The 22,250-nt window shown below is 39.0% G+C and overlaps 1 protein-coding gene across 5 annotated transcripts in view; it reads left to right on the top strand.

Annotated features, from left to right (window-relative positions):
• Nucleotides 1-1,858: 1,858 nt before the first annotated feature.
• Nucleotides 1,859-22,250, top strand: part of kiaa1109 (KIAA1109) — an 84,816-nt gene continuing 64,424 nt past the window's right edge. For all 5 annotated transcript variants that reach the window (XM_083924405.1, XM_083924406.1, XM_083924407.1 and 2 more), the window contains exons 1-21: nt 1,859-1,984; nt 5,522-5,657; nt 7,462-7,578; nt 8,659-8,737; nt 8,837-8,901; nt 9,020-9,194; nt 10,422-10,503; nt 10,657-10,850; nt 12,464-12,543; nt 13,347-13,497; nt 13,720-13,876; nt 14,341-14,419; nt 15,942-16,033; nt 16,152-16,269; nt 16,398-16,553; nt 17,822-17,919; nt 18,167-18,351; nt 19,115-19,221; nt 20,058-20,290; nt 20,979-21,197; nt 21,659-21,796. In XM_083924405.1, coding sequence (XP_083780531.1) covers nt 5,552-5,657; nt 7,462-7,578; nt 8,659-8,737; nt 8,837-8,901; nt 9,020-9,194; nt 10,422-10,503; nt 10,657-10,850; nt 12,464-12,543; nt 13,347-13,497; nt 13,720-13,876; nt 14,341-14,419; nt 15,942-16,033; nt 16,152-16,269; nt 16,398-16,553; nt 17,822-17,919; nt 18,167-18,351; nt 19,115-19,221; nt 20,058-20,290; nt 20,979-21,197; nt 21,659-21,796 — 2,631 coding nt within the window. In that variant the 5' untranslated portion in view covers nt 1,859-1,984; nt 5,522-5,551. The remainder of the gene's footprint in view (nt 1,985-5,521; nt 5,658-7,461; nt 7,579-8,658; nt 8,738-8,836; nt 8,902-9,019; nt 9,195-10,421; nt 10,504-10,656; nt 10,851-12,463; nt 12,544-13,346; nt 13,498-13,719; nt 13,877-14,340; nt 14,420-15,941; nt 16,034-16,151; nt 16,270-16,397; nt 16,554-17,821; nt 17,920-18,166; nt 18,352-19,114; nt 19,222-20,057; nt 20,291-20,978; nt 21,198-21,658; nt 21,797-22,250) is intronic.

Here is a 22,250-nt window from a genome sequence, read left to right as displayed (position 1 = left end):
TAATAGTGTTCTTTAGGGATCTGACAGTGTTAAAGTTGCTAAAATAAAGTTAAAGAGTGGATTTAATCTGTGAGGTGGAAATACCTTGAAATGAGGCAGTTCGCGAACTGTGAAGTCCTTTCCGACATGACTGAAGTTTCTCTGAGCTGTAGTTATCTGTGAGGAAACAGCTTTCTCTAAACCACTGGATGAGAAAAAAGGCAGCTTGAAGATTGTCATCTTTCTATAATTGCCTCAAGCTAGAAAATTATAATTAGGTGTCCTCTAGAGGGCCTTGAACTGTTGCATATTTAAAACAGGAGGAAATGTGAAGGAGCTGTTAATTACCAATAGAAAATCTGTAGCGACTGTATCAAGGACCTCCTTCAGGAATTTAGTTGAAATAACAGTCACGTGACAGGAAAAAGAATCCATGGGAGAAGAGGTTTCTTTTAAAGTCACTGCCAAAATAGGTTGTTCTTGAGGGGAAGGTTTGACTGGCAGGGAAAAGCAAGCTTGGAGTCTGGTGTCTGGCACCTTTTCAGTGAGACGATTCCTGCAAGTTCTTTGGAGAGGATTTGTTGTTGTGACTGGAGGAGGGCATGACAACAGCCTCTAACATTAAACAGTACTCAGAGTTCTGGCAATGAGATGTAAAACAGAAGTTGATGTTGTAACGTTAACTGTTTACGGTGCTTTGACTGGTGACTGGAGAGGTGCCAGTTCATCTCCTGGGCACTGCCTCATGGTGTGTATCTGATTGATGGATCTGATATAAGGTGAGCTATCAGGGTTAATTTAAGCCCAATGCTGTCCTCAAAGCAATTTCAAAAGCAACTGGACTTGGTGGGGGGTTATAATGATTTTTTAATGAAATACTCAAATTCAATATATTTCCAAAGAAACAGGATTAGCCTAATGGAAATCAAAGGAAACGTATTTAATAAACTCTTGTCAGATAAAATATGTTTGACAAGAACCTTAAATTAGGATTCAAGTGAAATATCTACAACAAATGTGCAACTGGATGAATAAAAAGTGTTGAAACTGTTCATCTAACAATCTACAGATTACACTTTATGTTTCAGTATGAAAGGAAAGAACACTAATTGTATAGTATAGTCTATATGTGCGATGGAGTGTCAGTGGGCAGTTCATTTTTAATTTATAGTTTACCGAGTACCACTACCATACTAATGATTCTTTGAAACATGTAGGCACGGATGTCCCACCAGCACGGCTTCAGAAACTGAATCTGCCTTTAATACCCTACTGATCAGTGGCCGTGTTTTACTGAGATAGATGGAAACGGGAATCTGCATCCCCTCTGTATCATATGCACCAAATAAGGGAAATATTACGGCATATGAGATATAGTTCCCAAATGGTATTGATTCCCCTCTGGAATATGCAGAAAATTCAAATGAGATCTCTTTGCTTTATGCTTCACAGGCTGATAAACCTCATATATTTCTTTGCTTTTTTTTAATATTATTTTATTTTCTAATTTGTATAATCTGTGTGTGAATGAATAATAGGCATCTGCTCCTTTTCAATCCATTCTTTTGAATTGCGGTGTCCTTTTTGTTTGTTAAAAATCCTAGAAAAATAAAATAAATATGAATCAAAACGTCTGAATCCTGTTGATCATACTTGGGGTTCAACAAAACTGTACCTGCATCAAAACAGCACTGCTCAAATCCCACTACAATAAAAACATTCGTGTTGACAGGTAGAAAGAACTGTCTGTCAAGTGTGGGCGGGGTCTAGCTGCCGCTCAACTCTGATTGGTCAGTCTATGACTTGCCATTTTTCCTATTGGTCAATTTTGTGACCGCTCTCGACGGAACAGGAAGAGATGTTAACTGGCTGTCTGCCAGGTAAATATTCAACAGCGGATGCTAGCTGTGCCCATGTCTGACCATAGACTGACACGACAAAAGGACAGCAACTCCTGAACAAGTGGAGCAAAGATGAAACCACATGTTTTATCGAGGACATTAAGGTATTTTACGAACACCGAGTGGCTTGTTTTCACAGTTTGAAAAAGGAGGAGTTACAGGGTGCGGCCTGCTGTCATTAGCTTGCTAACCTCAGTGCTAACGTTATGATATTCGGCGATTAGCTTAATAACTGCGTTATCCAAAAGCTAAAGTCTTTAGTTAAGAAGCTGTACGTCTGCACCGGACAGGTCAGCTGATTGTTGTGGTGACGTTACAAACGTCAAAAACGAGACACGCTAGGCGACAGTTCGTTTGTGTTGCTAGCGTTACTATTGCTGAAGGTAATGCTCAGGAAAGACTAGGATTATCCACGTTACGTTAGGTGTATGTTAGGTGTGGTTCTTGAATTTAAGTGATTTGTTAATTTTTCTATCGGTGACGCCCGATCATGCCAAGTTTAACACAAACACACAGCTTTATATCCAGATAGGAACCCTTGTTCAGCATGTAAACAAAGCCATCTTGTCATGCTGATGTCAAACAACACGCAAAGAGCACAGGGTTTTATTTGGATTAAATGTTTAATTTGGCTAAACTGCTGCTTTGGGGATCACCTGTGTATCGAATACGCGTATTCAGCAATGCCAAAAAGTTATCAGGTCATATTCAACAAGGCCTGGTTTTGCTGGTAACTAAGGTCAGATAAGCCCATTAAGTTACCTTAATGGGCAGATTTTCAGTGCAGGAGTAATTGATGTTTCTAGTGCACCCATTTAACTCTATACTATTGTTCTGAACCTGGGTAAACTGACAGAAACATCCCTAAGTATCTTGATAGGTTTTTTTTTGATCATGTATTCATGCGTGTGCAGTGCTTCACAGACTCCCTAGCAAAATTGATGATTCATTTTTAGTCACATTTTAAAAATATACATAAGCCATCAGTGACTGTCCAGATGAATGTTTCCCTGTCCCCCTGTAATGTCTGTGTCATGATCCTAGTTTATTTGTCATGTTCTGGGTCCTCCTCTCTGCTTCAACCTTGACAGTATGAAACTGTCCTCAGCTGTCCTCTGTTGGATCTGTTGTTGGTGCTTTGTTTAGTCTGATATGTGCAGAATACTTTTCTAGGGTTGATACCATGAACCAATTCAGTAACCGCTGTGGAAGCCAACTAAAAATGCATGGGTAGTTGCTCTAGCTGAAATAATAACCCTCAACCCCGTACTTAAAACCTGCCTCTAAATCAAAACAGAAAACACCTCAGGTTGCAGGTAACTGTGATGAGTCACTGACAATACTGATCTTTCTGGGATGGCAGCATACTCTGTGCTCTCATGTCATAGGTCATGAAGGGTATTACTCAAAAGCTGAACCTGCCGCACAGGTTTCATGTAGGTGAAATAATTGTGCTTTTAATTTCAAAAACTCATTCTCACATAGGGGTTTATCTATATGGTCAAAATCTTTAAAACCGGTATTGTTAATTTCGTATCTCGATGACTATTTCTTTCACGATAGCATGTTTTCTGGTAATTCAGTTAACAACCGCATGGTGAAGCCTATTTTTTATATACGTATGAGAGTATTTCTCATTTTCTTAAGATGTTTAGTGCAAAATAAACCTAATGTGAAAGGATCAAAATTTAAAGAATTGTCCAAATGATGTGAATATTGCGGCAACAGAATTTCGTTCGCTACCATAAAAACGATACAGAAAATACGACCATTAGACATTCTCATGACATATCTTCCTTCTTATATAGATTTCCTTGTCTCACTATCTCAGGACTTTATCTCAATATTTGCTCCCATATGTGAAATCAAGGGTTGTAATCGGGTTGTTGTTAATCACGTAGAGCTGTGTGGTTATGTAAACTGCAATTTTCAAATTACATTTCCTTGAGTATTTAAGATCATTTTTTGAGAAGTTTGAGTAAATGTGCTTGCTATTATCAATTTCCACAATGTCGTGGTATCATGAAATTTTACCAAATGCTTTTTTCCAAAATATTGATTCCATTGAAAGACAATGCATGCTCATATTGAATTATCGCCCAGCCCTTAGTTCTTTCAAGTGTAGTTGAACACCTGAATGAGCCTTTGTCTCATGCCGAATTCAACATAGTAAACAAACGCAACAGCCATAATTGGATCAGCATCTGGCAGGTAGCTGGTGTCAAGTCCCCTGTGAGATTCAGATCCTTTGTTAAATTGCCGAATGTCAAATTTAACTGGTAATCATATTTAGCGTTGTAAAGTATCTGTCAAAATTAGAAACAGTGTTGTTTATAACAGAGTGCTGGGTTTGGTTAAATCTCAGTGGTTTCACAGCCGACGTCATTTACGGAGGATTAGATGTGGATTTGTGTTTGTGTGTGTGGGTCTCTTTGTGTGCATAACCGCATTCAAGCTTTTGAATCCTAAGCATGGGCTGAGTGGGATCACAGCGTACACTTGTCAAACACACACACTCTTCAACCTGCCCCCTGCCAAACACACTCACAAACAAAATGAAATAATCCTTCCCTGTAGAAGCAAACAGCCTCATGACGAACAAAGTAGGTGCACATATAGCTAAATGTGATCACGTGTGGCATTGCACATAACAAGCCTTTATTCTTTTTTAATTCTGTGCTTCCAGACCCTTCTGGGTTTTTTTTACTTCCTCTCTGGGAAAACCATGTTAAACGAAATATTAATCCTAGCAGAGTACTTTTTATTTACCTAAAAATACTTTAAACAACAATATTAAAAGTGTACCTTTAGTTAGCCTATATGCTCAGAGGACTTTTGCTTTTTCCCTGGCAAAATTACCTTTGCAAAACAGATTCACCAAATTGTATGAGTGAGGCATTGAATGACCTTAGCATATAACTTGACACTGCCATGTAGACAGGATGTTTTTGCTCTTTATCTTGAATGGAGTGGGAGCAGTCCAAAACCCCAAAGATTTTCAGTTTGATATGATCTAAAATTAGAAAACAGCAGGAAATCACCATATTTGATAGGCTGAAAACAGAATTCCCTGTCATTTTTGCATGGGGAAATTTAGGGGTGTCCTCGATTAAAGAAATTCCAAGACGATGAACACTATCATAGCCTATATGTCTTTTATATATCGTATGTACTAGATCGTATATAATAGATCAGCTGTGTGTTTTCTTGTGAGATTCACTCGCGGCCCCTGGAAAACAATAGACCAGACACGAACAAACGATTGTTCCAGGTCTGCGCTGTATGGGCGCCAAAAGGAAGTGGGCAGCGCTTTCTGGCGCTTCACAGCCATTCATGGCGGTTCAGTGGCTGCCGTAAATCCACTGTAAGAGGGGGCAGACCAAGAAAAATGATCTTTCTGACAATCGACTAATCGTTGCAGCTCTAGATAAATTCGAATGTGTTCTTTTACCCATGTCTTTTTTATTTGTATGGCTTCCATTGCCACCATTTAATTTTAAGAATTACGTTTTATGGAATGTATGCAGCACCCATTGGTGCATAAAAATACATGTCAATGTAAAACTTTGTCTCTTTGGCTTTCTTTGCTGTGTCGGTAATGTCACTGCATACAGAAGTAATCTGACAGTGGACTGTTTCAGTTTTAGGTATCTGACTGAGAGCCTGTAGCCATGGATGGGCATGTTGCCAAAAACAATGAAAGCACTTTCCCCAGCTTCGTGGACCTGGATGACTTTCTTACCAAGCACAACTCGAACTTCATCTGGCTCCTCGTTGGTAAGTGCTCTGCATCTGTGCTGTGGGAAAATTATGATCAGTGGAGATTTCTCTTGAGACCTCAGGTAATCTGGTGCATGTAAAGTGCAGACCTGTCTGCTCTGGATCAAGCTGCATTTTAGTGGCTCAGCAGTTTCATAGAACATGCACTATCACTTCCTTTAGTCCAAACTATTTTGAGGAGTGATGGTATTATTTCTGACTTCACGAGTGTGATGATTTTCTCTACACCTACATAAATGACCTTCTTTGGCCTCCATACTCATTATCTAAGATATAATTCAATATTAAGGGCTTAATAGTGGCTCATTTGGCAAATGATGAGGACAAATTTGATTATGTGGTGGCATGAGACATTATTTCAATATCTGTTCACAAGTTCTTTTGACATATGTGCCATGATGTTAAATAAACTGAAATTTGTTGCATTGAGCTGCATAATATAAACTCTGTCATATTCCCTAATGTGTCTTGAATTCCATTTCAGGAAATACTTTGATTAATAATTGCTCATAATGCTTTAATCCGCCTGAGTGTTTTATTATGTAATTGGGATTTAATTTAATTACAGTATGACAAATGATAGTTTCCAGTTATTGCTCAGACCAGGTGCAGCTCCCAGTAGAGCAAAGATATTGATGAAGCTGCTGCGTTCTTTGTAACATCTTTAAGCTGAGCAAAAAAAAGTGCAACCGTAAAACCCAGCTGTAAACTCAGTTATTAAAGGGATAAGTGGTTTCCCACATTAATCCTATCTGCATCGCTATCTACCTTTTGAAGAATAATGAACACATGTTTGGGTAGGATTTATAATAGTTTTCCAAATCTTTTACTGATATGACTGCTGCTGCTGCCGCCATCTCCGAACCCAGCAGCTATCTGTTTGACGACAATTTAGCCTCTGGAGGCTCATACGGAGTTAACAAATATCCGGGCCAAGACTTCCTCTTCTGAGCAGCAGTCATTGTTTACAGTCTGATTAACAATTTGAGACACTATAATGGTGTCGGAGTTGAGAGACCGTGTCTCTATAAACAGATATCTGCATATGAATGCAGACAAATAATAACAAAAAGCTAATGAAAGCTACAGTACATTGTCCTCTCTCAATAGACCATGGGGTCATTCAATAACGTCCTCATTTGCTCTCCACATGGACCGTTTAATTGCATGCAACCAAGGAATTTTCAAAGGTGATTGGTCAATTCTTCTTGGACTACAAACTAACTAGACTGCTTCCGCTTCACAAATCTTGTCCGGCTGCCCTCAGATTCTACATTCATATGCAGAATCTGTTTCCAGAGGTTATCCGCGCTAAATTGGGACCTAACACCCTTACGATACGATTTCCGGGCCCAAGCCGGTCAAAGCCTGATATTTCTGCAATGCCGCAGTGGTGCGTTCCAGTGTGTTTGAACAGATCTGAGTAAAAAAACAAACATAATTGTCATTTTAGCGCTTTCCTATCGATGAAAAGGGTTTTACGTCAGACATAACAACCGCATTATTTCTGTAATGCTGCAGTCTTTCCTCTATTAGAAAATTAGAAACCGGCATACTGTATTCCAATCATGGCTTGTTGACCTTAAACACAACAAGACAATTCACATATATAATTGAAGAGCAAAGTCAGCATTGGTGATCATACTTGAGTATAGGCCTTATTTACTATTAGGTTCACAAGCATCATTGAGGTAAACAAACTGTTCGAAACATTATAGTAAACTATATAAATGTCGTACTTATTGTCACGTATTATTCCTTGTGTTAACAAACCTGACCGTGTTGTGTTTTTGTCTTTCAGCCACAATTCTGTCCTGTGGATGGATCATCTATTTAACATACTACAACTCCCGCAACATTGGCCTCATCCTCACCCTCATCATCAACAGACTCTACAAGGATGGCTACATTCATATTGGTGAGTTCCTCAGGAGCTCTGTCACACAGTGATAAATAGGCAGGAAGAAACGCTGCCAAAGCTTTCAGTTCAAGGCGTTAACTCAGTCTGCTGAATATTTAATGATGAGCCGGCTTCTCTCAGTGATTATCTCTATTGAGTCTGAACAGCAAACTGCAACCAACACCAGATTGAATTGCTCTACATAATTGACACATAACTCAATTTATAAAGCGCCTCTGGGACATAAATCCAAATGTAAAGGCCTTTGCGCACCGAGTCCGTATTCTTCGTCCGCAGGTTTGTCAGTTTGAACCTTTCCAGGGGCATTTACAAAAAGATATGTAAGGGCGCAAACGTTTGGATATAAAGAGAAGAGCAAAAACCTTAAAAAAAAATTTAAATGACCATACAGACACATTTCGTGATGTGTTACGCTTGTTCGAACGTGTCTGGAGGCGTGCCCCATCATTGCCAGGCTCTGAGTCAAAATTCCTGCATAGATTGACAGGGAGGCAGTGACCAAAAAAAGCTTCCGGGTGAGATGATCTGAGTTGCACATCCTGTCTTCAGCCAGTCAGAGGAAAAGTCAGAAATAGCACAAACATGAACGTGTGTCAGCTGGGATGACTCCAGCTGAACTCACTCAGGTGTTGTCTCTCTGTTGGCATGCACTAATTGAAACCGAGAAAGACACGCTATGAGCCAAAAAAAGATTAATGATGAAGAATCATGCTCAGTTTTCCTGCTCATTTTTCTTTCTCAGTGACAGACTCTGACCTACTTGTTGTACAATTAGATCCTAATTAAGATTTTTTTTTTTCTCAGCGAAAAGAGAGACAGGGTGATTAAATATCGCGGCAACATCCAGACTTGTTTTTTTTTCTTTTTAATTTTTTATCAGAGCTCACACAACCATTTAATTACATCTTTTGTTTAACATTTTAATTAGCTGCTTTGTTGGCTTGAATTCACACCACTGTGAATACAAACAACTTTACACTCGCAGTGCAACATTAATGCACAGTTGTTGTTTATGACGCTTATTATGCTTGCATTCTTTTGTGTCTGTAACACAAAATGTGTTCAAACCCTCCCCAGGCTCCTTCTCCTTTTCTGTGCTGTCAGGGAAAGTCATGTTCAGAGATGTGTACTTCATCAACCAGGACATGTCTATCAGGTAACCTGAGCAGTGCTGCATGCTTTGCTTCTCCTCTGTTCCTCTAGAACTGATAGCTTGCTTACTGGTTGATTGTTTTGGTGTGTGTGTGTGTTACAGGATACAGGATGGCTTCCTCATATTCCGTTGGTGGAAAATGTATAACCCTAAACAGAAACAGCATGGTTAGTAGTTTAATATACATAGTAATAATATAATATCACACACACACACACACACACACACACACAAACAGTGAATGAACCAGTTATGAAAGTTCTGCGTTTACTCTCTCGTCACCAGACCCCAAGGCAGAGACCAGGCTTTACGTGACAGTTAACGGCTTCGAGTTTCACGTCTACAACCGCACCGACCTCTACGCCCAAATGCAGGAGACCTTCGGACTGGACCCCACACTCATAACACCCAGAAAAGATGACGAGAGGGGGCAAGAGGACAGAGACAAGGTTCTAGAAAAGTACGACCAAGGCCTCATCAAACACATTTTACCTTGTATGTTTTAATAAATACAAGCTACAGATTGCAGAGTCGACAGTATCTCGCTCCTGTAGTTGTCTTAATTTAGGATGATGTAAAAATATAACCGGGTAAACTGCAAGAAAGCAGGAATCGGCAGTTTCTCATCAGAGATGATTGATGAGTGGAGACTCGATGAAAAGCTGATAAATGCTGCCTTTTCCTTCTGTTCTCACCAAATGCATCGGGAGTGTTGGCACAGACGAGAGCCGTTTTCATTTCCCACTGACAGTCAAATTAACTGCGCTGACTGGAAATGTAGCACTATTAAATTGTTGTAAGACTCCCCACGTCTTTATTCTTTATTAGTGGCTGACAAAATACAAACAGAAAAACAAAATATACACAGTTCTGACAATGAATCATCATACAAATGAGTCCTGCCATTTCTAACCCCTTCAGGAAATATCAATCATAAATGTTATTCTTATCCTTCAATTGTCACTCTACTGTCATGATGCAGCACAGGCACCGTCCAATGTTGGCACTGTACACTAGCACTGATGCAGGAAGAAGACAACACTTATTAGTTTAAATCAGAAAATGAGGAAAAACTCCACTTTTCCACCTTTCTCTCCTTTACTTCCTTCCCCCATTCTTTAAAGCGACATTAGGTACTTTTCCACTGCCACCCATGTTTCATTGTATTCCGTCTCATTATTTTGCAGAGCTACATTTTCCTACTTCATCATTTCTATTGTTTCAGTGATCCATTCTTTCTGTGTTATAGTGTGTTTGAAGCAATCCAATTTTTTTTTTATGATTATCCTCCTTGTGACCATACATACAAAAGAAAGAAAGCTTTTTTTTATTCTTTGAAGATACTCTGCTGAAGTTATGCAAATCTCCCAGTATAAATGATTACGGTGTGAGTAGAATGGCGGCATTAGCGCGGATCATCCCTTTCATTGTTATGCAAACCGAAGATCTTTGATTTTATTGCTGTCCCAAAACAGAAGGAGCAGAGTTCCTTCAGCAGCGCCACATTTCATGCATTAACTGTCATTCCTTATGCCTATATAATGTAGCTGTGACAGGGTTTAATGCAATCTGTAGAATATTTTAAATTGGCTCGTTTGTTCCTTTGCCTCAAGTTTTTTTTACATATGTCATTTCCAGGAAATATTACATATTTTTATGGAAATTGTTGTCTCCGGTCTCTGTACAGTGTGAACATCAAAGCAGAGAGTCCAGACCACACGTCATCTTGGCGCTCCCTCATTCCTGTCATCAAAGTGAACATCAGCACCGTAAGTATCGCACAAATCCACCAACAATTGTATGGAATTTAGTCTATTTCTGTTTCAGACATAGCTTTAGAGCATTGTTGGGGGCAAAAAAGTCATAATGAATGGAAAAGGTCTTTAAAGTGTTAACGTCTTGTCTTGTTTGCTCCTCTGTAGGGTCGTCTGGCCTTTGGAAACCACCACCTCCCCCAAACTCTGTGTGTGAACTTTGAGGATGCCTTCCTGACGTACGCCACCAAGCCTCCGTCCAGCCACCTGGACCAGTACATGCACATCGTCAAAGGCTCGCTGGAGAACGTGCGCGTCATGCTGGTACCCAGTCCACGCTACCTCGGCATGCAAAACGACGAGTGAGTCCGAGTCACTTAGTAACATTTGACTTATTATCAATTAAATTTGAGTGTCGCGCCGTAAATTCTCCCATTTTCAAAGGCTGGCAATTCAAGAGGCATTGCTGTTTGAATTCAAGGGTAACATTAATTATCCATGGATTAATGTAGCAGACTCTGAAAATGTGGTACTTATTTATTCAAAATTCTGAAGCTTGTAAACATCGTTTTTCAACTTGTCGTTTTGAGTGCTAAAACCATTTAGAGTTAATGCTCTTATAGTAAGAATAATACCTTCAAAATATTCTGTGCCACTCCTTTTTGAAACATATTAGTGTAATGTAGAAAAGGAGATCATTATAAAGTTTGAAATGGATAATTCTCTGTGTTTCTTCCTATTTACCTTGCATTATGTGATTTATGTTGTGAATGTTAAACACAGGGAGAGGACTCGCTCTTTACTTCTCTGCTTATTTGTACGAAATAAAAAATAAAATGAGTATTACTTTTGTAAGGAGTTAATTCCAAACAGGTTTTGCTTAAAACATTCTAACATTACTGCATTTAATTGCTGACCATGACCACATGGTATAGCCTAATTTTGTATACTTCGGTGTGAATTTAATTCTTGATAAATTAAATGTACTGAGTATTTTCTCATTTTATCAAGAACTGCAATTTCCCTGCTTGAGATCAGTAAAGTATTTCTATTCTATTCTATAACTTGTAAAATGAACATAATGTGCAAGGATCCGAATGTAAAGTGGCGTCCAAATGCCGTAAATATTGTTGTTACGCACTTCACTATAAATGTGAAGAAAAATATTTGTGACAGACATTTTTATATGGTTTTCATCCATATACATATCTTCCTTCTTCTGTCACACACAAACTTTATCTCAATACATCACAATATCTGCTCACGTATGTGCGATGTAAAGTCAGTGTTAACATGACCACAAAGTTTATTGTGATTCAGTTTAATTAAGATAATTTTCGGAGAAGTTTGAGTCAATATGCTTGTTATTGTCAAGTTAGACGACGTAATTGTGTATCACAAAACCTCAATAGGATGTTTTCACAATATCCACATAAAAAATGATCAATTATCATATTGAGTCATTGCCCAGCCTATTTTATCATTGAAAATGTTGGCTGAACGCAACCCTTCTTTCCTCTGTAATTTTCTACCTGGCAGCTTTAACTATAATCCATTAAAAGCAGGGATACCATAATTATCTGCACTTCAGCTGAGTGAAACGACATGGAGGGGTACATTCTGTTTACCCTCTGTGTTTAAGGAGTCGTTCTCAATATCAACTTGGCAGCTGTACCCTCTGGAAATCAGCCACCAATGATTTCAGCCTCAAACGGGCCTTGACGTGTCTTGAAGCTTTATTGGATTGTCCAGTGAGATAAAGCAAATATGTTGAAGAGGAAGGTCACTGCATTTATTAAATTCATGCCGGAATCAGGCTTCAATTCTGACTGAATATTGAATTGCTTTTGTTCCTTTTAGGTACCCGCTTACTTGCTACTTATGATAATAGTAACTATTTAGAATAGACTTCATAACTTCTGCATAAAATCTATACACTGCCTTTAAACTGTGACTTTGTGGATTTCTCATCTAGACCTCCCAGACTGATGGGGGAAGGATTTGTGGTCATGCAGTCCAACGATGTTGACATCTACTATTACCAAGATGAACCTGGTACACACACACACACACACACACACACACACACACACACACACACACACACACACACACACACACACACACACACACATTATTGTGACATACTGTATTTTGTTATGGAGAAACCCTCTACACTTAAATTCTAGCAGAAGATATGAGCACGACAAATAGACATTGGCTACATCATTATAAGGGAGCTGTAGTAGAATAGGTTAGTAGTCGTTGTCTGAGGCATCTGATGTGGAGAATGAAAGCGATTGGAGGTGTGGGGACACGGCATGTTTAGTCCATTCATTCACTCAGATGACGATCAACCAATAGGTGAAAAGTTGAGCCCATGACACACTTTAAATGTCAGCCCTCTCGTTTCAGATTGAAGAAGACATTTTAAAATAAAATAATACAGAAATGCACAAGTTTGGGGGAATAAATGGGGGGGATAAAAAGGGCAAAAATAATACAAAATTAACTAAATAAAATTAATGTATATATTTTATTATACATTTAAATAATTAAAAAACAATTGCTTAAATGAATACATTTAAAATAATAATAATAAATAGGGAATTATTCCAAGGATAAATAAATAATGAAGCAGTTTAAAACAGAAACATCAATTAATCAATTCAATGTCATATTTTATCAATTCACTAATGCCTACATTTATTTTCAAGGTAATCTTTGCTACCTTTAATCACATTTTACATTGAATTCATTTTTTTATTTTGGCAGCTTCAGTCCTTCATTATGTATGGTTTTAAATCTGCTTGTGTGTGCGTGTGCGTGTGTGTGTGTGTGTGTGTGCGTGTGCGCAGGTCTGGTACCTGTGGAGCAGGAGGGTGGGGAGGAGGCAGAGACTTGCAGTGAGGGCGATAAGCTTCAGGACCTGCCTCCATGCTGGGGTTTGGACATCGTCTGCGGAAAAGGAACTGACTTCAACTACGGCCCCTGGGCAGATCGTCAGAGGTAAGAAAGTATTTCAACGTGGAATCTCTTGTAAATCTTTATTCAATTCAGTGTTTATTACAGAAAAAGTGGCATCTTGCGGGAATTGGTATAAATGTGATTAACATATTAGCAAGTCTTGAAAGACAAATCAGCACAAAGCTGCACCGTTACACAACCTCACGACTTTGAAGTTGGGTTTTACAGATATCCTTCATCTACACAAATTCTGAATTTTTTCAGGGACTGTCTGTGGAAGTTCTTCCTGCCCGCTGACTACCAGGCCATGAAAGCGACCGAGGTTGCCCAGCCAGGAAAACCCAGGCAGATCCAGGCCTTTGAGCTCCGCATGAACATCATTGCTGACGCCACCATTGATCTGCTTTTTACCAAAAACAGGGTGACTCTTGCACTTGTGTGCTTTCTTCTCTCTCTCTCTCTCTCTGTCTTTTTTCTGTCTTTCTTACCAACCTCTGTGATCTTTCTTCCTCTCCCTGCTGCTCCACTTGTCTTTGTCTCCATGCCTCATCATGTTTTTCGCCATCGATATTGGCCTCATGTTTTATGCTTTTCCAATTTTTCATCCTGGAGCAGTGTGGGGATTTTTACACAGCTAAGTATGTGAAGTGCATCCTAAACATCAAGATAAAATTATGTTGAATAACAACATAAAATGGCTTCAGTCAGAAAAGATGCTGTGTTATCACGTCTTTTGAACATACTTGAGTTTAGATTAGGTGGCTTTCTTTTATTCCTAAGGCAGTAAGGCATCTTCACTGATTATTTGACGGCATGTGTAACTATTCTGTTGTCTGTCCCCCCCCCCCCCCCCCCCTCATGCTTTGTCTTCATCCCTGTTACTAGGAAACCAATGCCATCCATGTGAATGTAGGTGCAGGCTCTTACCTAGAAGTCAACATCCCCATGACTGTAGGAGAGAACGGTAAGTGTGTGTTTAAAGAAAATAATAAGATAAGTACACCAACATTTCAGCTCTTGGATCATTTGCCACAGCAGATGTCCCTCTGGCTTAATGACAGCTCAGTTCATATTGAAGTACGTGTCAACAGTTTCCCCATCACTGGGTAATAATCTGCTCTTTATTTATTTATTTATTTTGTGGTGTTATATAAGTGGTATTCATTTAATCACATTAAAGCAGTTTCCATTTACATGTTCTTATGTAATAAATGATAATTCATATATTTATTATTTTTAAATTGAAGCAATTTAGATCACTCCAAACACCAGTCGAAATACCGGGCTGTGAGAAATGCCAAGTGCAAATTGTGCAGGAATCTTTATTAAAGAAGCTATATTTGATATTTTGACGATGACAAATTGACAAAACGGACCGAATGTATCTTTCCACTGACCATCATGTAGATCTCTTATACTCTTCTAAAGGTTTGTGACTCTCCCAGGGCCCCAAAACCTCCTCTGAGGTATTTCTTGCTGAGGTAGTAGTAGTAGTATTTCCCATGATCACATACACAGACACCAAATGAATGCTAATATCATTGTATGTAAATGAGCAACTGTTTTCTAACAAGTGAAATTAATGTTCCCAAAACAATATAGCAGCCCCTCTACTAAGGTCATTTTTAGTCATTGCTAATTAGGAACTATTTTCCACACGGAGTTACGAGAACTAAGGAGTTTGTTTCTAATAAATCCCAATGAAAAAAAGTCTCTCTATAAGATTAACTTTGATCCAAAGTTTTATTGTTAAAAATTACAGTAGCGTTACATAAAGGGATCTGCACATATACTGCATATATGGCTGTACCTACATTTTGTATTCATATTTTACATTTAGATGTTATACACATATCTTCTTAATTTGTTGATGTGCTATGTAGGGAAGCCCATGGCAAAATTGGCATGAGACTGAAAGAAGTCCAAGACTAGGGATGAGGATTGATGCAATTTTATTGATACCAATGCCATTATCTATTCTGCCTATCGGCCGAATTCTTCATTGATTCCTGCTACATGGAAAAAAGTAGGCTTGGGCAGAATTTCTAACCTGACTCCTCCAGATAGGTTGACATTGATAAGTCAGTAAACCTTGTAAACTCTTCTATATGAGACTATGTTTCTGTGTAATCCGCACCTTCTGGGTTAAATTCAATATTGAAGTTTTCCCTCATTAAAAACTAATGCAGACTGAAGCTCAACCATCACAAAATTAGATTTCCATCCAGAATAAAACATATGACCTCGAGGAACATTGGCAACCTCAACGTGGATAGTTATGAGGAATGTGTAATAATTTATCGCACTGAGCAGAAAATACTGTGTCAGTCATCAGTCAGCGCTCTCCTCTGTTTCCAGAAATGCAGTTAACAGAAGTAGCTTTTCAAGTTTCACTGGTAAATTACATTATTTGCAAGAACTTGGTCCTGGCTTTGGGGTTTTGAAATTGATGGCCTTCCTTTTCTGTCTCTCTCCTCTGCCCTCAGGCTACTCTCCTACCATCAAAGGCCAGCTGCTTCATGTGGACACCACCAGCAGCATGCAGTACAGAACTCTTCTGGAGGCTGAGATGCTGGCTGTAAGTAGCACGCAATTATACAAGAAGCTTTTTTAGTTTATGTACAGAAATTTTAAAAATTTCTTCTCTATCGAGAAAAGTTGAGCAAACGTGAAATGGTCTTCTGCCTTTGTTTCAGTTTCACGTCATAGCCAGTTACCCTCGGGTGTGGAACATGCCTCAGTCGTGGCAGTGTGAGATTGAGGTGTACAAGGCCACCTATCACTTCATCTACGCTCAGAAAAACTTCTTCACTGGTGAGTCATCCAGCAAACACACTTCAACAATTGACAGAACATCTTGCATTTTTATAGTGATGTATGAAAGCAGCAGGAATTTCTTTTTACTTCATCACTGTTCCTCCTTTTTTTTGTCTTTTTTCTAGATTTGATCCAGGACTGGGCAAGTGATAGCGCCCCAGACATCTACTCTTTTGTTCCCTATTCCTGGAAGTTCAAGGTCCTTTTCCATCAGTTTGAGATGATCTGGGCGGCAAACCAGCACAACTGGATCGACTGTTCTACCAAGCAGCAGGAGAATGGCAAGAAAGATGTTCTTCTAGATCCCAATTACTATAGAGGCCCTTTATTTGAATATAGAATGAATATAGAAATATAGGAAAGGTGTTGCCTGTTTTTTATCGGGTTTTCCTGTGTTTAAAAAACACACATATATCTGCTTATTTTGGTGGGAAAAGGGTTTAACTGAATTTATATGGTCAGTGTGAATTTTGTAAAAAAAAAACATTTAGTGTGCTTTTTAGGATGTACTTTAACATTTATACCGTAAACAAATTAAGGGTACGGTAAGTGTGACAGAGGTGTTATAGGATGTGCCCTGTTAAAGCACTCCAAATCCCGTCTTTTCTGCATTAAAGCAACAGCATGTAGCATGTAGCAGCATGATTTGCTATCTGGCTCCTCCTATAGTTAGAAAACAGTATTTTCTTTGACTACTGTCGTAAAAGTTGTGCGGATTACATGATCAGTAGGTTACATGTTACATTTGTTTAAAAGCTAAGGATACATGTAATCTAGTCTGCCCAAGCTAGAAGTAAGTAGAGAGTGGAATGTCTTCATCCCAGGTACAATTGCCTATATTTCAGCATGTAATTTCATGGATATAATTGACTTACTTACTAGTTGTCCAACAGCATGAGAGCCAAATCCCCATCAGTGGTGAATCCCTCTTCCTCCTTTAGCTCACGCCAGCAAGTGAACGCTGGGCCAACTGATGTACCATCACAAGGGTCTTGGAAATATATTATGAAGGTTGAAAAACTACAAGGTGTTGCTTTAATATCTACAGCATACTTCTGTAACAATTTGCAAACATGTTGCGAAAACACATCACTGGCTTATTTAAGAAACACAAAGAAGATGAAAAACAAGAGAACACATTCTTATTATTATATTATTATTTTCCTAAAACAAAAAGCATCACAGAATGCTACACTTTTTACATTTATTGTAGTTTTTAAACAAGCTATTCACCTAGAAAATAATGCTTACCTGAGTACCTATTTTCTGAGGTTACTGTAATAACACAATTTTAGGAAACATAAAAAAAAAAAATATTTGCTGTAAAGTCAAATAAGAAAATATCCCATTCAATTCACAGGTCTACCGCTATATACGAGAAATCCATGAAAGCAAATCAATAACGTAATGCCTCTTTAACACTGGAAGCTGATGTCCATGATGGGATACTTTGACTCTATTAGGTCATGATATATTGTTTATACAGTATATCCTCCACTTAATCTCAGAGCAGGGCGGACTAATCAATTGCAATATTGATCTCCTACAGTGTACCTTGCAGCATGCGGTGAGACGCTCAATATAGACTTCACATTGCCTTTCAATGAGTTTGTTCCAACCACCTGCAATACCCGTTTCATCTTGAAGGTGAGTCATGCTTTAAGTGATTATAATTTGGTCCAAAACCATATGCCCGTTTTTTTATTCGAGTGTAATTTTCTCTGGAAATTGTTCCTTGCATGTATGACTACACATACTGTGTATTTTCATATTGGTTGGATACAGATTTTTTTTCTATTCAGATGTTTTTCCTCTGTGCACGATGTTAATACTTTGACATCAGCTATGAATATGTGTGGGCGTGCGTTCATGTATATGTTTTTATCCTCCTCAGGCAGAGGATACAGACATGCGACTGTCCCTGCCGGAGTGCCACCCGAGTCGCTACCCCCTCCTCACCCTGGCCAAAGACTACCAGAACGTCAAGCTGCCCCCAGACATGTTCATGCCAGGGGAAAACCAAGGCGCTCCCCCTCCCAAACCCACCAAGTCCCGTTGGAGGAACATCACCCACGCGGAGTGAGTTAAACCCGGGAATTATTTTCTCTCCAGCTGCGAGTTAGCAAAGAGCAGGATGACTCATCATTGTGATGCTGACTCACATTAATACCTGGGTAGTAGGTGGTAATGTAAAGTAAATGTTCCTCTAACCTTCAGTTTTTATATTTGGCTCCGTTCAGTCGTTGCTGCCTCACTTGGTTTGAAGTGAGATTTAATAGCCTGTTTAATAGGATTTCTTTTATTTGAGATAAAGATAAGGGGTAAAATATTGTACTTGTAATGTGATACAACAGTCTTTTTTCCATTTAAAGCCTTTATTATGTGTAGAACTGTTCTGTAGATTTTAGTCCGCGTCCCTTTTAGGAGAATGTTGCAAAGCAGAGTGTGTTTGCACATTGAAAGCACCACTCTTAAGGTCAGGGAACGTTCAAAGAGATGCTTGTGAACCTTTTGGTTAGCACATGCACCGTGCGCTCTGTACATGATAACTCAGCATTCAGATCATTTATTATGTATAGGCCAGAGCCAGACTACACTGATGTAGCACTGCGAGAGACCCACTCCCCCCCCTTGGGAGGTTACGATCGAATTCTGTCTGGACCGGTGCCCTCGATGCTGCAGAGAAATCAGGCGCGATCCATTTTGGTGTCTCTTGCCTCTACTGTTTGTCCTCGAAGTGCACGGTTCATAAAGCGAACGATGTACTGGAACATCCACCTGAAATGGCGATCAACTCAGCATTATGACTGTGTACTGAGTGTGTTTATCTTCCTTACATCAGAGCTGGCTGGGTGGATTGCTGGAGTGTACCCAACTTCTTGCTCATCATAGACTACACCTGGCACCCCATTTATCCCCAGAAGGCTGATGAGCAACTCAAACAGTCGTGTAAGCTTAAGTGTCAATTCTTCATTGTTCGTTCTAAAACAATCATGACTAAATACAGTAATAAATGTCATTAATAAATGATTCATTTATAATTAATTGTACTTTACTCAATGGTTATTTTACTGTTAATGAACATTATTAATGCTGTGATTGATGTTTGTTTTTTTTATTGTTGCACATTTGTAGTATAAGTATTTGTTTATGATCATTTAATGTAAAACTTAAGAATTATAAACATTACATAGATCTAGATACTTGTAACACTTTGTTAATGTTTAATAATGGTTTGTAAACCATCCATTATACGGTTTCAAGAGAAGCATATGATAATTATTCAATGATTGATAAGTGGTTTAATAAAGCATTAGGTTATATTTATTTGGACCCATTCAATCTCTGATTGGTGATCTAAAAAGTGATTATTTGTGCACTGATCATATCTGTCTAAATATGTTTTATAGAACATTTAACAAGGGAATATAATGATCAATTCTAACTTTAGGATAGCATCCAAATAATGGTTATAGACGGTTTATGAATAATTTAGTAATTATTAGCAAATATTTAAATGATTAATACTTAAATTATAAAAACATTTGAACTAACAAATGATATTATTACTATTAATTACTGAACATTATTAAATATCAGTAGAAAAATGTATCTAAACTGTATTTAGCTTTAAATTTACCATGTATTAATGATGATTATTATATAGTGTTACTGTGGACTTTGTAAGAACATTGCATCTGTCTTTGAAATCTTTCACTTTAGTCATGTCCTTCTGAGCTGTTTTCCATTATGTTGTTCAACTTGCCTGTGATTTGTGTCTGAAGTATCAGAGATGGAGGAATCCATGCTGTCAGCTCTGCGTCCCCCAGAGCACACCTCGCTACACCACAACGCCCCACCACGCTACACCTCCACGTCCGCTTCAGCCGCCCACAGCCGGATGCCCGCTGACCCTTCGGAGCTCCCCCCCGACCGACTTCACGTGGAGATGGAAATGTCCCCAGATTCTCAAATCATCCTCTACGGGCCTTTGCTCCGAGCACTGATCTCCATCAAGGTAAACGTCTCCTCGAGTCAGTCTCTAGTAATAAAATGTTACATTTTGGTGTCACTTTGCGTTCTTTGTTTCCATTCATATATTTGTATGCTCATTCTGAAGTATTACATTTGAAAAAACTGAATGGGGGCCGCAGTTGGTTAGTGGTTAGAGCCAACGCCACATATACAGACGCTATTCGTTCTTGTCACAGCAGCCCAAGGTTCGACTCCGACCTGTGGCCCTTTGCTACATGTTGCCCCCTCTCTTCCTCCCATTCCTGTCAACCTCCAGCTGTACGGCCAAAAAAAGAACCTTAAAAAAAAAGAAAAACTGAATGGAAATGGCAAAATTCGATTTAACTTCCTCAATTGCACAAAAAAAGTTTTTCCGCTCGCTCGAGCTGGTTTCAACCTTTGTTAAAGGGAGTGGATCCAATGAATGACCTTTGCCGAATAAACTCTGACATAGAGAACATTTAACATGAGTGATCAGCAGTATCCGCTGTCGACATTTTCGGGGATATTCCCACAACATGTCTGTGTGTTTTGTGCTCAGTGTAATCAGTAATCCAGTGTAGTGGTGTGGATGCTCAGTGCCGATTATGGGTAATAATGAAAGCACCAGGAAATAATTGGAGTGGTGAATAATTAGAAGTCTGTAATTTATTTAACTGCTCCTCTAACCTTCCTTTAATCTGTTCCCACAGGAAAACTATTTTGGTGAGGATGACATGTACACAGACTTTGAGGAGGCGGTATCCAGCCCTGTTTTGTCCACCTCCACCTCCTCGGGCCTCGGCTGGTCTCCTCTGGGAATGGAGGACAGCGAGCAGCAGGACAAGTCAAACATCCATCCCCTGGACCTGCGCCCCTGGGACATTACGGTGCTCATCAACCTCTACAAAGTCCACGGGCGACTGCCAATGGTAAAACTGATGATTCGCTTTAATGGTTTGACGAGAGTGACAGAGATAGAGCAGTGTAGAAGTATAGCTACCATCAAATATTCTGAATCTTTTCCATCACTACAGTACGAAATAAAGATGATGGAAATGTGCACTGATATAATAATGCATGTGAGACATGGAGCAGTAGACACGTGGAAAGAAAATAAATGTAAATGTATAGAAACAGATGAAAAATATCAAGATACTGTTGGTAATCTATAAATAATGATGATGCTATGAGAAAAAGAAATGGATAATAAATTGTGAACATTCAAGTTAAGTGTATAGATACACACACAAGTCCACTTTATTTACCCTCATTTGTTTCATGGCTTGCAAGGAATTTGTTTGTTTTTTGTCTGTGTAATCCTGACAGCTTAGCCTTTTGAGTTGAGTTCCTAATGTAACGAAAAAAAGTTGATGCACATATTTTCTTTCAGCACTGCAGCAGCGAGGGTCCCGAAGGTCCATCCGGCTTCTTGGAGCGGCTGTGTTTTGAGATGAAAAAGGGTTACAAGGAGACAATGCTTCAGCTGCTCCTGTCTCCCATTCACATCTTCATCAGTGACAACTACCAGGTCAGAGACACAACTACATGTGTGTCTGATGTGACATGCTGCTCATTTTTGCTCCATATTGTGCAGTCATTGCCTTGGTTTTACATTTTATGTAGATGAAATTGCTTCATAAAATATGTATTTGTGTCCAGTGTGAAGCACAAAAAAAATGTAACTCGGCGTGGAAGTGACCCCTACATTCATCTTTTAATTGAAAAAGGGGAGCATAGTGAGAGTGTAATCCAGTGCTGTCAAACTATGCGGCACATGTCATGTGTGAAAACAATACACACTCTTTAATCTGGTAACTGAAGGCGTCACTCAGTAAACTTGCAGGTTAAAGTTGCATAATGTAAAACTCGTCTGCACCTCTCTCCTCCAGTGAGATAACAAGCTCTTTTTTCATGGCATGTACGGGGATATAGCATAATAGACTTCACTTTAGCTGTAGATTGCCATGCTCTGTTTCTGTGGG

Source organism: Echiichthys vipera (assembly GCF_963691815.1).
Source record: "Echiichthys vipera genome assembly, chromosome: 12".
NCBI classification, from domain to species: domain Eukaryota; kingdom Metazoa; phylum Chordata; class Actinopteri; order Perciformes; family Trachinidae; genus Echiichthys; species Echiichthys vipera.
The sequence above is the reverse complement of the archived record's forward strand: the minus strand, read 5'-3'. Positions and strand labels throughout refer to the sequence as shown.